Source organism: Schistocerca cancellata, chromosome 7 (assembly GCF_023864275.1).
Source record: "Schistocerca cancellata isolate TAMUIC-IGC-003103 chromosome 7, iqSchCanc2.1, whole genome shotgun sequence".
In the NCBI taxonomy this organism is placed as follows: domain Eukaryota; kingdom Metazoa; phylum Arthropoda; class Insecta; order Orthoptera; family Acrididae; genus Schistocerca; species Schistocerca cancellata.
The window spans coordinates 281,398,301-281,413,018 of NC_064632.1; the positions used below are offsets into that span (position 1 = coordinate 281,398,301).

General features: G+C 36.8%; 1 protein-coding gene across 1 annotated transcript in view; it reads left to right on the forward strand.

Annotated features, from left to right (window-relative positions):
* The window catches only part of LOC126091983 (uncharacterized), a 288,438-nt gene that overhangs the window by 104,851 nt on the left and 168,869 nt on the right, over positions 1–14,718 (forward strand). The window contains exons 8-9 of the mRNA XM_049907347.1: positions 2,895–3,184; positions 13,271–13,499. Coding sequence (XP_049763304.1) covers positions 2,895–3,184; positions 13,271–13,499 — 519 coding nt within the window. The remainder of the gene's footprint in view (positions 1–2,894; positions 3,185–13,270; positions 13,500–14,718) is intronic.

The following is a 14,718-nucleotide window of genomic DNA, read 5'->3' on the forward strand; positions in this document are numbered from 1 at the left end:
GCATGGTAGCACGCCATCAGTTTGTCTTGACTCCCATCTCCTACCTGGACTCTTCTCCTCTACAATGTGTGGCGTAACAAACATGTGTCACGTCCTTCAAATGCTAATTTGTAGTCAAGTTTATTAAGCAAGCTCATGGCTATCTTCATAAACATACCAGTGCAATTATTATGGAATAAAACCCAGAGGCTATGCATTGTTTGTTGGTGCCATATTTTTAGTTCTATTTCTGGAAGAAGTGGTGGTAGAAGGTATAGTATTAATAAAAGAGAATAGCATAGTCAAGGTAGATAGAAATTGTCATCGAGAAAACTAAGATAGAATTATAAAAACAGTTTAACTCAGGCAGTCGATGGTTGTCAATCCACCGAATTTGCAAAGGGCGTGAGCCCTCCTGGGGCATTAAATGTTTTAATCATATCTGTATTGTATAATCCTATATCTTACCCTATATCAGGGTCCATTAAATGTACTGCTTTTGAATGTGGTACATTCTGAACCTTAAAAGGTCCACTGTAATGCTGAAAAATTTGCTCATTTCCTTCCATAAATTCTAGCTATGATGAAAATAATGTACTAATACCAAATCATTTACTTGAAAGTTTAGTACAATAGCATTATTTTGCCTAAATGGCATGTAACACTTCAGTACATGCCGTGATCAGTAGAGTTTGACTGTACCCGTATTATGTTTTTGATTTAGATTGCTCCCTGGAATCTTGGTATATGCTGAAGATGACTTTGCTCTGGTCTGGCTTTGATTTTGTGAACTCTGCCGTCATTGATCTCAGGAACACACACATTCTCTCTCTCTCTCTCTCTCTCTCTCTCTCTGTCCCCCTCCCCCCCCCCCCCCCCCTGCCCTTGCCCCTGCCCCCCAATGTTCTCTGCATTACTACAGATATGAGTCTCATACATTGGCCAGCAGATTATGGTAGGTGGAAAATCAAAGTCCCAGTCAGTTATGAATGAGTAGCTTGAATACTTATTGAGTTAGCTCATCAACAGGAACCAACATATTTTATATAGCTGCGTGTACATCGTTTGGTTTCTTAATCAACGATCAGGAATAGTTGTGAAGTTTTGAATAAGCTACAAAAGATAATGAAATTGTGCCCTGCCTGTGACAGCACTTTTACTTTCAAGTGCAAAAGGTAAACATTGCCACTTTTTGAATAGATATTTTATCTATCCGATTACATTATATTGTCAAAAATTGATTATTTTTATTGATATATTAGTACAAATGATCCATTCCATTTTGAATAAGGATGTTTTTCTTCCAAATTTAGTTTTTAATAAATAACTTGAAAGCTAAAACTGAGGCTGCATACGAATTTTCATCTTTCCAAGTTTGATATCTAGCACCTTCAAATTTTCCTGAAAATGCCGGTTTTGACCAAAATATTGCCCTGATCAAGTTGAGACTTGTAACTTTTGATTGTGACATAGATTTGCAGATTCTGAACAATTTTAACTTTCTAGTTTCATTATTAAGCTCCACTTATTTATTTCTTAAAACAATATATGTAGCGAAACATATTCCTTAAATCATACTGTGACTTCACAATGTTAACATTAATGTTCTGAAGCACACACTGACAGAGCTTGGAAAAGTTATTTTAATTTTTAGTTTCAATCTCAAATTATGGTGCAATCCTTTGTATGCTAAGCACAGGTGCATTGCACTGGTAATAGTGAACTGGGATAAGTGCCGGTACACTTGCTCGCCTTTGTATCTGTCACAGTGATACAACACTTGTTTTGCCACTCTCACTCTCTCTCTCTCACTCTCTCTCTCTCTCTCTCTCTCTCTCTCTCTCTCTCTCTCTCTCTCTCTCTGTGTGTGTGTGTGTGTGTGTGTGTGTAGACGTGTAGACACACACACACACACACACACACACACACACACACCACCCTTGCCCCAGTACCCGACCCAGTTTGTATCCTCACATCAGCTAGGTGTGTGCTATTATCTCACACTCTAGTCTGTGAAAACATATGCCCAGCCATCTGCCACCTGCCCCCACTGCCTGCACCCCTAGCTGGCCCACAGACCACTCTCCCACTCCACACCCACACTTGAACTCACAGTACACTCATCGTGGGCCAGTAAAGAGTTGGCAGTTGACTGAGAACAAGTAGGGAGAGAGACTTTTGTGTGTGTGTGTGTGTGTGTGTGTGTGTGTGTGTGTGTGTGCTCCGAAGGCTAGCCAAGCTGTGTATCTTTTGTCTGTGTGCTTCTGCCTTTCAGTGAGTCATCTTCTTTATTCCTAAAATAAAATAATGCCAAACCATGTGACCCTCGAACTTAATCACGCTTGAGATTAATATAATGTATGTGCAAGTGGACTGCACCTGATGATGGCAGCGTGCTGCTGAAACGTATCATACTAATCAAATGCTAGAAAAAAAATGACTGAAGCAGTAGCAATTATTTCATAAATTTACGATATTGTCACAGTCCTCAAAACATTCTGTTTAACTTGGATAAAAATTGTGTGTAATGCGTGAGCATTCCTTGTGAAGTGGAGTGTCGTAAGCAACAATATGGCATGTTTCGATATACAGAGAAATGCAACTATGGGAAAAATGTACAACGAAACAAATTTTCTCTGCAGAGAGAATGTAGTGTCTGTGTTATTTTGAAATGTCTTTCATTTTTTTTCTAACCTTTGTGCCACTATCTTCCTCAGCACCGATAAACACTACCTTGATTATTCATTATTGTGAGATTCTTGGGTGTAGTAGTGTTTCTACAGAATAGCCAGGTGCAATAACAGAGCCTACATTTTTGTGAAGACAGTTTATAATATTATAATTTTATTTAATATTTGTGTTTTATAGCATCCTGTTTATAATGTCTTTCTGTGTGTTTACTTTCTTCTGGTAAGGTATCTAATGGATCTACACTGGAGTCACACACTGAGCTCAACACTTCACAACACTGGTGGCGAAACAGAAGAGCTCTGCAGAGATATTTACACCATCAGTTTAAGGATCTAGCTTCCTATACAGAAGTACAAGGTGCAAACAGAATTGAGCTTACTGTGGGTTTGTCGTGGCCAGAGGAATATTGCGACATGCAATCATTGTCTGAAAGCCGTGTTGTTTCTGCTTCACGGGCTGTACAAATTAGAACGGAGGGCTGCTTTCACAAAAACTACATTGGAGACAATCCCATGTAAGTCACTTTGGATTAACAAGTATTAACTAATTATGAGGTGTGTTTGTGTTATTTGTTTATTTTTATTATGCATTTATGAAAAAAATCACTGCATGAGTTTAAACATAATACAGAGCAATTTGAGCTTTGTTATGCACAGTAATGAGTTGCAATACTGTGTGGTGTTGCAATGGAAACATGTTATTTTGGTAGAGAGAGAGAGAGAGAGAGAGAGAGAGAGAGAGAGAGAATGAATGTAGTGTGTGTGTGTGTGTGGGGGGGGGGGGGGGATGGTAGTTCTAAGAAGGTAGTACAGACACCAGAAGAGGGGGGGGGGGGGGAAGAAAAGAAAAGCAGTTTGCTTATGACATATCAACAAAGAGTGTCAGCTGGACGCAAATGAAGTGAATTTCAACTCCCAGGGAATAAAGCTGGGATTCTAAAAATTTTTAATTTCCCTCCTAAATTATTATTATTATTTCCATGCTCAGAGCAACAGCTTTCATTTGAGAAGTTACTGTGTCTTTGCTTTCCATCTATTCCAATGTAAGTAAAACTGTTGTTTGAAAATGACTATGTGTGTTACAATTTATAATGTAAAGTTTTTTATAAATAAAGTAAGAGTGAACATATAGATCTGGTTGATCTGGTTGAAATGGGTGATATAGTTACACTTGTGTGGAAAACCAGAATTCTTATTGTACAGCAGCACAAACAAAAGCTGGAAGATAAAGTTAAAGACAGTGATAAGTAGCTCAGATCCCATTGCACTAATACATCTGCTTTATGACTGAGTTCCAAATAATCACATATTTTCTTACAATTTCCCCTTCCTTCCGTATTCGCTCTTCATGTCCAGAAAAACTGGAAGTTTGAAATCATTGAAACATTTGTATTTTCCCTATACACACAGCTTTTTCATCGGTAGTTACAGATTTAATTTTCAACTTTTTGGTTATTTTTTCAGTTTTATAATCATGGTCTGTGCTTCTGTTTCCTTCATATGCATGTACATATTGAAGAGATTTTAAACAGTTGGGAAATTGCGGGAGTACCTTACAATTTCTTTCATACTTTATAATTGAAATACAAAAATAATATGGAAAAAATTAAACTTGAATTGCTGGGAGAAATTTTCCCCTTTATTAAATTATTGAAAAAAAGTGAATAAAGTACACAGAATTTGTTATTTTTAGTATTTTGTTGTAATGTGGTGTATGATCAAAATCATGCTAACAAACTTTATTTGTTATGTACATTGTATGTTAATGTGTTTCTTTGCATTTTCTGTGCACTTTTCTACCATTTTAATTTTTTCTTTGACTTTGTACATACCTAAGCTCAGTAACAGGGTGCCACAAAAAACATGACACACAATTTATTAGTGATGACTACTTTGAATATTGTACAAGTTCAACTAGTAGTTATGTTAACTTACGAGAATAAACAACTAATTTTGAAAAAGGAAAATTAAATTCAGAAATTTCTTAAACAGACAAAAAGTGGTATAGATTAACCAGTAGTTTTGTCTTCAGGAAGTAGAACTTCCAGCTCAGTTTAAACAAATAAAAAACTATTACCTTTTGACAGGATGTCAGTAAGCACTGTACCAGTTACAGTTCAAAGATCTTAGAAGAGAGTTAATAGAGTAAGAAGCAAATATAGGTATAGAAGAGGAAAAGAAACAAAGCAAATGGAAAGAAGAAGAGAGCAAAACAATAAAATATCAGGATTGTGGCTTCTGAGGGTGGGAGGTAGGGGATGGGAGTTACAGGAAGGAAAAGAGGGAAAGGTAGCTAACAGGTTGGATGTGGGATTGTAGCAGGATGACTGGATTTGTTGAAGTATGAGCTCCCATCTCTGGAGTTCAAGAAAGCTAATGGATGAGGATCCAAATTGCCTAGATGGTGGTCCACTCCGTCAGGTACCTTCATTCATGCTGTAGAGCAAGTCCAGAGAATGGTCTAATGCAGACAGTTCATCTCTTTCCATTAATGCATTCTGCTTTTTTGAAGGTAGTCATTACCCTATAGCCTGCTGGGCAGGAAACACAGGATGGTTTTTAAGTGAAATGAGTCAGTTTATGTGGGAACTTGATTTGAATTATATGCATTTTAATAGTGCTGGGACTAGAGTTAAGTGATTGCATGTGGGTGAGATAACCTGTAGCAGGGAAAATAAGTTCAGTGCTTTAATACTCAAATGGTAACATAAATTTTGGCACATTATTGTTAACATCAGTCTCTCAGGTCTTGTAATTTTTATTTGAGTTTACTTACAGATTTTCAATACGGTATTGAGTTTTTTCCATATTTCATGTTTTAATTATAATAAAACGGTTTTTAAACAACAAATTACAGTTAAGTAACAAAAGACACTTATTAGAAAAGTATGAATTTGTGTGAAATTCATTTTCAAATACCGCACTTTTACATTGATGTATAATTTATTTCACATAATAGTAATATAACATTGTGTTCAGCAGTGTCTTGTTCATAAAATTGCATCGTCACCATAAAGAAGTTACAGTTTCATTACACATTCTTTGCACAACTTCTTAGAACATTCAAAGCATTTTGATGTTCCACACTTGATGCACTTGTAATTAATTTTTCTACATTTTTATATGGGCAATAGTGGCATTTTTTTTTTAAAATCATCTCTGGTCCATGTTTCTTTCTGCATCCTTCTGTCAGAAAGTGTCTATTATTATTTTCCCCACTTCTGCTGGTACATTTGGAATGTGTAGCCTCCATATCATATGTGTTTTTATTAGATAAGTTGCTAATATCTTCATGAAGTTGAATCTGTTCAATGTTGGAGTTTGTTCAAAGCCGGGAATATTATTTCCTTATTTACACAGGTAACTGATATCATGAAAAAGAAAATAGTGGAGGCCATCTTCTGGTTTGCTGATTTGTTGACTAGTTTGCATTATTTTATATCCATTGTGTCAACACCAGATTTGGTGGCATTATAGAAGGAAATAAAGTCAGGTTTTGCTGTTTATCACAGTTGGTACTTTGAGTGGTGCATCGATGACACAAGAACCACAGCTTTATATTTCTTAGGCACATAAAACAACAGTATTGCATTACTAGTGAAGCCATGTATTGAAGAGCCAACTTGTCTAATTTTATCTCATTTTTAATTCTTTTTTAGAGTTCCTCTGTAGTTGAGTTTCCTCTTTCCCAGCTCAGACACCAGTTCAAGAGATGAGAATCAGTTGTCTGCCATTATGTTGCAATTAGTTCCCAATGTTAACACAACGTTATTAATTACATAACACAACATTGACTTTGAGCCTGGGATCACAAACTCATCCACTTGCTGGAGTTGTCAGAAAACAAATGAAAACCAAGTAAAAACATATCACAAAATTGACTTTGACTCTCCTGTACCATTGCCCAGGACTAGAACATTCAAAGGTGCTCAAAGTGGTGACCCTGGACACTGATAAACTGGTGCACTCATTGAATGAAAGAATCATTCATTGCTTCCAGTGCTGCCCGCTGAAGAGAATTACAAGCAAACACGATACGTTCCTGCATCTCCTCTGGAGTTGTTGTAATACCGCAATAGACAATGTCTTTAATGCATCCCCAAAGAGAAAAGTCATCTGGTAGGATACCTTTGGTTCAGAACACGATATGCACACAAGGCATTATGTGCTGGACACCCATCGTGTTGATTCCACATAAGCATTCTGGTTTTTAGCTACACTTCATCCAGAATGTTGTTGTTGTTGTGGTCTTCAGTCCTGAGACTGGTTTGATGCAGCTCTCCATGCTACTCTATCCTGTGCAAGCTTCTTCATCTCCCAGTACCTACTGCAACCTACATCTTTCTGAATCTGCTTAGTGTATTCATCTCTTGGTCTCCCCCTACGATTTTTACCCTCCACGCTGCCCTCCAATACTAAATTGGTGATCCCTTGATGCCTCAGAACATGTCCTACCAACCGATCCCTTCTTCTGGTCAAGTTGTGCCACAAACTTCTCTTCTCCCCAATCCTATTCAATACTTCCTCATTAGTTATGTGATCTACCCATCTAATCTTCAGCATTCTTCTGTAGCACCACATTTCGAAAGCTTCTATTCTCTTCTTGTCCAAACTATTTACCGTCCATGTTTCGCTTCCATACATGGCTACACTCCATACAAATACTTTCAGAAATGACTTCCTGACACTTAAATCTATACTCGATGTTAACAAATTTCTCTTCTTCAGAAATTTCTCTTCATCCAGAAGAGGAGGAAGAATTCATCTGAGTAAGTTGGCATACGCTGTGCCGTTTAGACTATCATTGACGAAATAAAGACCATTAATTGTAGTACCAAGCATCCCACACTGGACGTTAACTCTCCATTGACACTGACGTTCCACCTGTCTAAGCCATCGTGGGTTGTTGCTGGACCAGTAATGCATGTTCCTTGTGTTTACCTGTCCTTTGTTTGAGAAGGAACATTCGTCCTGACAGAACTGTACATGATTCTGTAAATCATTCCCATGCAATTTTTGATGTAGGTGTGCATGTTAAGGATGGAACCGGTGACATGTAAGAATACAATGTACACTGGTTTTAGGAATGCCCATCTCGTATTCAGGCTGTCATGTGCTCACATGTGGATTCATATCAACGAAAGTGTGAAACTTCCCATTTCCTGAAGTGTTGCAACAAGATGAGAAAACATCCATTGGGAAGGTGGGTTATTGTCAGGATATCGCTCTCTGTACAGTTCCGCTGCCTGCGTAGCATTTCGCCTACCTTCAACAACAACAATAAAAGAAACGTCATGTTGACTGAAGCAGTTTGTAGGAAGGGCAGCCTTTACTGTATGCCTACTGTACACAACAATATTTAAAAGGACTAAATGTAGGAAGGGCAGCCTTTACTGTATGCCTACTGTACACAACAATATTTAAAAGGACTAAACTACTGTACTAAATGTACTCATACATAAGAAACCAGTATTGCAATTACTGTTCTGCTAACTTACATTCCCCATAGATGAGTAGCATTTCTGCCTTCTCTTCGTTGGTGTACATTTTACTCACACAACTCTTCAACTGACGATGGCTGATGGAATGATGGGTGTGCATTGTACTTATGTTTACATTTGTCCTCTGTCAATGTCAGCACATGGATGTGTTCCATTACCTCGAGTACCTGCACTAAGCGCCGGGAGTGTCAATGTCAATGTTGCGTTATGTAATTAATAACGTTGTGTTTCAGTGAATGGTACACTGTGATACATTTTTGAATAGGTTTTTAGGAGAGGAAATGAATTACCAATTAAAAAACACAGGGTGCCATTTAAAAAAGTCGTACCATTGTTCATATCTTTGTAAGAAACAAAGCTACAATGAAAGCAATCATGCTGATTGATGTCCCCCTGATGGCTAAAGAACATTTGCTTGAAACATTTTGTGATTTGCATCTGGACAAACAGTTATTTAGGGTTGTCAAGATAAATGGGATACCCTGTATATGATTTAGAAGATATGCATTATGAGCATCAGTAAGACACATGAGCTTTATTCAGCATTTGGCTGGTGTATTTGGCATGAGTATTTGGAACTGACACATGCTTCTGTGTGGAATTAATATTTCATCAACAGAAACATGTGCTCCAAAATGGTATAGTTTGTGATCTTTTTCTCTTCCTTTTCGAGTGGATAAGTCATCAAATCGCAAACCAATAAGAGGACTTGACTTCTTTTCAAGGACATACTCCTCGTAAATCTTTGCTGCCATTAGTGTCTGTAGAGAACAGTGACTGGATATTCTAGTCCAGGTGGCAAATGGTATAACAATTTTCCGATTCCTTCTAGGTACCCCTAGATTTGTTTTTGTGCAGCTAACAATTTTTGTAATTATCTCATCATTGAAAACTAAGTGTCATACTTCATCGGGCATAGAATTCTATTCAGACTTCAGGAATTGCCTTTTAGTGCTGTCATTTTTAGTTTTATAACATTACTTTCCCACACTTTACTGTGATTGTGTAGTCTCTCTGAGCTCCATGTGAAACACTTATTTTTCCCCATAGGAAAACTGTTTTCGTCTTCTGTTGTACCATAACCTGAACTCCCATTGTCATGGCATTCACTATTTTTACTTTCATTTTCATCAATTTCAGACTCTTGTATTATCGGTGGACCATGACAGCATATCATTTTCAGGAACAGAGGAGTCATATGAACCATAGTTGTCTCTAAACATCCGCTTGTCGTAAATCCAACTGGACCATCAGATGACATCGCCATGACACATTTACATTCAGGGTCTCTTTTGACTTTTTCATTGAAACTGAAATAGAAACATCTTTGTGCTGCTTAACAGTGATTGTTTACTAAGAGAGTGAACTATTACTTGTAATATTGTTGAAAGCAACAATGACTTTTTCTAAAATGAGAGATCAGAGGTACACAGAATCTTCATACATTAACTGTATAACTGGCCTATGAAGCCTTTTTGATAAATTTGTAGTAGTGGGTAGCAACAATTACAAAGCCACATTTTCACATCAGAGACAAATGCTCAGCTTGATGTTTGAGGTTGCAACATAATCAGTGTAGGCATTATCACAGAAAAATAGAGCACCACGATCTGAGAGACCAATGCCACCACCAAGAGTCCAAAAGAGAAACATTTCATCAGTGAACATATTTCATACCAGAGTTCTGGAAGTTAAGGAATGCTTCTTTCTTGCAACCCATGATATAGTGTAGACTTTCCCATCTTGGTGCACATAACCACCATGATCTGTTTGTAAGTTAGGCTCTGTAGGTGAAGCAGTTATGCAGAAAGGATGAGGTTGGCTACGGTGGCAAGAAACAGATTTTTCTGGAGACTTTCCAGCTGGTATTTAGCGATGATTGATTCATTGTTGAAAGTGATGGTGATTACCACTGGAAGAGGCTTTGTGAATGACCCGCATAAGCAGGACCATTTCATGAAGAAGAAGGGGAAGAGGAAGAAGAAGAAAATTGGGGGATGCTATTTTGATGGGCAGAAGGGTTACGTGTATATGGATGCTGGTGTATGTAGAGGTCACATAAATGGTAATCAGGAAAATTTCAGATAGAAGAGTTCTAGAAATGGATTTGAGTCATTGCAGTAAACAGTTGATGTGTTTTATGTGGTACGGTAAATTTGGCATGTTGGGTTGGAGTTACTGGGCATTTGGAGGAAGAACTATTGAATACTAAAATATAGTTGTCATTCTGCTCTCTTGTGTTGTGTGGATCAGGTGGGCCAAGGTCAGTGGCAATTGTTATAAGAGTCAAGCTGTTAAAGATTTTCTGTAGCTCATTGTGGATGGAAGGATCACTTTGTGAAAATCTGTTTCCTATATACGGTGTCAAGGAGTTGATGCCATTCCTTGCATAGGTATTCCCTATACTCAAGTTCCACAATTTCAGGACCTTTTTTGCTGTGATGATGATGATAGAGTTGTCTGCATTCAGATCAAGTACATCTTATATCTCTGTCGCTGTCATATGCTGTGCACTGGAGGACATGTCAACTTCTACTTATCGTTTCTTGCTGGATTCACTGATTTAGTCTTCCGTAGAGTGTACATATAAGGAAAAAATCCATATTAGAGGTAGTATATAGTGAACATTTTTCCAGGTTTTCGATTTCATTAAATGATACTAATGAAAAGTTGTTTTCTGGAATGAGTTTCATTCAATACTTAACTTCCAGCTCTCAGAATGCAGAGCATTCCCTACTCAGAAGTTATTAGGATAAAATTCATTCTGTCATAAGTATTCACATATCACAACACTTTATTTGCTATTTTTGCTGCATTAGATGGCTATACATGATAATGAGAAGGATCACACTGCTCCAACACAACACAAAAACGGTTTGGCTCTGGACATGTGCTCTTTCTTAACTGTTGTCCACCCAGCCTCCTCTCTATAGTCTGTATATTTGAGTGGGAAATGCCTAAGCAGTTTTGGCCTTCAAAGATTTCTTGAAGTTATAGTATTATTATTATTATTATTATTATTATTGAACATCAAATAATCAAACATAAACTATAGAAATAATACATTTTCAGGACATCGTACAGATTCTTCTTCTGAATATGTCGATTTACAAATCAGAACCTAAAGATTTATGTGTAACAAGAAATTTTACATTTTAATGCATTTTGCATTTGTTAATATACAGATAACTGTTTTACAAATGTTTTTATTATTATTAGATTGCTTGTGAACTACCTAAAAACTGTGGGCTCGACATACTGACAAACCACTTTTTAGTAAGGTACAGAATTCATCTAGGGACTAAAATGGATTAACAGTAAAAATTCTTTTGGCAGATCTTTTAATTAGCTAGTAGGAAGGGCTGTGAGATTTTTTGGTAGGGCATTGGCTAGTTTCAGCCCAGCATGTAGTGCCTGTTTTTCATGCAAAGCTGTTCTGCGGATATTTACATGGTACCGTAATTTTGTCTTTTATTATTCTGGTGTAAGTCACAGTTTAAGTTTGGATTTATTGTCTTCACAAGCAATATAACTTTTATTATATATACACCTATAATTGTGAGCACACCTAATTTTGGCAACAGGTTTTGATATGATTCTCTAGGTTTGGCACCACAGATAATTCTGATAGCTTCATTCTGTAGTATTAGTAGTGTGCTTCGGTTGGTTCATGTTGTTCTTCTATTCCATGGTTTAAATTTGATGAGAAAGATGAATGAAACTTAGTTTTATGTATATTTGATTGTCATGTTCATCACAAATATGCTTTTAGACAACTTACAGGCTACGGAATTTGTATGCATGCCCCATTTAAGGTTGTCTTGGATTGTAATTTCCTAGAATTTTGTCAGTTTTTCCTTTTTTGTGGTGTCATTTCTCTGGATTATTTAATAGTTTTTCCTTATTTGCTGTGTCATTTCTGTGGATAACTTTGTACGAAATTCTATTTGTTTCCTGGTGTTAAATTTACTTTTCTGTAAATCTGTTGCAAGCATTATTTTTATTTACCAATATTCACATAGTTTATTTAGATTGCCCTGACTCCAAGCTATCCGCTATTCTCTCAGACATTCTTCTGTGATAGAGTGAAGTACTTATGTGTTCAAATCACTGGTGATATATATATTTAGGTGGGAAAAGAGCATACTTTGATGGCACAATGTGCACAATCAAAGAGCATGAAATTGGAGAACTGTGATGTTTTGCATGGGGATGCTTCATTATTATCCTGCTTGTGCCTGGAAATATAATTAGTTTTCACTTTTGATGGAACAGTTTTCCAAAGCTAAATGTTAAAGAGGATAATACTCATATTACATTTGTCAGGATCACGTGCATCATGAAACTGAACCCTTGGTAAAATCATCACAGTCCAGAGAGCTTGACTGAGAGAAACAGAAAATTTTGTAAGCAAAGACAATCATTTTTGTCTCTTTGCAAGATTGGGGAAGTAACGTGATTTTTTCTAAATAATTGAAATAATTGGAAGAATAGGAAAATTAATATAGAAGCATGTAAACAAAAGCATCTGAAAGGATTCTGAATAAGAATAGTGCTATCCACCCTTTCGGCACAAGAACACTATTTGTGTACATGAATGGAATAAGGTAGGAGGTGAAAATTGTTTTTTTTATGTAGCTATACACATTGATTAGTCTAAAAGTATCCCATTAGATGTGAAGCTGCCATTAAAGATTGCAGATACAGGTGAGTTGTTCATTTAAGAAAGATGATACCATACAATTACTCTATTAATAAATTTTCTCAAGATAATGAAGAAAGCTTAAAAACCTCATTCAAATGGTTGTTTGGAAAGAAAGTATTGAATATACTGTATGCAGGTGTGAGATACATAGTTTAAAAGAGTTAGTCTGTGATTTACATGGTGAATATTGTAAGGCCATAATCTTACAGAATATTTTATGGTTGCTGTGTATGTTTCCTTGGGAAAATGTAAGATAAATGTAGGCCTACAATATTTAATTTCAAAAACTATAGAAATTTATTTATTCCAAGCTAAATACCCACATTATTCTGATTTGTAATGCACTTACCCTGGATTGTATTCTTCATTTTCTGTTAAAAGTATCTGTTTTTCAGGGATGTATATGTGGTGGAAATGGATGCTGGTCCAAGAAACAACGGAAGAGATGAACGTGCAGATCGAGCTTCACTGCCAGTAGTCCTAGTACATCTTCATGAAGGTGGAGATAGTGGAGATACACTGCTAACTGAATTACACAATCTGACTTTGGTACTGAAGAGCAGCCAGCCTGTTCGATGGAGATTTGGTCACACACCTCGTAACACTGGAAAAATTGTTATTGTGGTCAGTATTTGCATTTGTGTGTTTGAAACTTCTGCAATTAATGCAATATGGTTTAGTCCATTGTCATCAATTTTTATGTTAATAATATGCATGATAATTCATTATTATAAGAGTCTCTCCAGTTATCTGCGACGTATTTGAGAATTGGGAATTGGTATGACATTATACTTCTTGCAAATTTCTGTACATTGAATTCTGTTTTTCTTCAGGGAGGTTACTTAAAAGAAAGAGAGAGAGAGAGAGAGAGAAAGAGAGAGAGAGAGAGAGAGAGAGAGAGAGAAAACAGGCAAAGATAAAAAATAAGAGAAAATTTATGTCTTTGAAATCTGATATCACCTGAATGCAAGTTGAAATATGCTCACTATTTTATATGCTTGAATTTAGCATATTTCGTGACAGTACTCACTTTTCCGTGAAATGTTTGTTGTTGTTGTTGTTGTGGTGGTGGTCTTCAGTCCTGAGACTGGTTTGATGCAGCTCTCCATGATACTCTATCCTGTGCAAGCTTCTTCATCTCCCAGTACCTACTGCAACCTACATCCTTCTGGTACTTATCTCTTGGTTTTCCTCTACGATTTTTACCCTCCACAATGCTCTCCAGTACTAAATTGGTGATCCCTTGATGCCTCAGAACATATCCTACCAACCGATCCCTTCTTCTAGTCAAGTTGGGTCACAAACTCCTCTTCTCCCCAGTTCTATTGAATACCTCCTCATTAGTTATGTGATCTACCCATCTAATCTTCAGCATTCTTCTGTAGCACCACGTTTCAAAAGCTTCTATTCTCTTCTTGTCTAAACTATTTATCGTCCACGTTTCACTTCCATACATGGCTGCACTCCGTACAAATACTTTCAGAAACGACTTCCTGACACTTAAATCAATACTCGATGTTAACAAATTTCTCTTGTTCTTCTCATATATGTTTATAAGATGATATTTGACTTTTCTGTGTTGGCTTCAGTCATCTAGTGAAAGTATGATTCCACAATGCAGTTTTGTTGGCTGCAGAAATGACCTGGTTCAATGCATTTGCCTCATTTTTGGTGCTTCAAATACCATTTCTTCGAATGTGGTTCCTTCTTGATGTTTATATAAAAAAGTAGTAACATAATTCATTTTTCCTGTTCAGTAGCAAATTATTATAACAGTGACCTGCACATTGTTCCACTGTCACACACACCGAGAGTTTGCTGCCGACTGACTACGGTCAAAGAC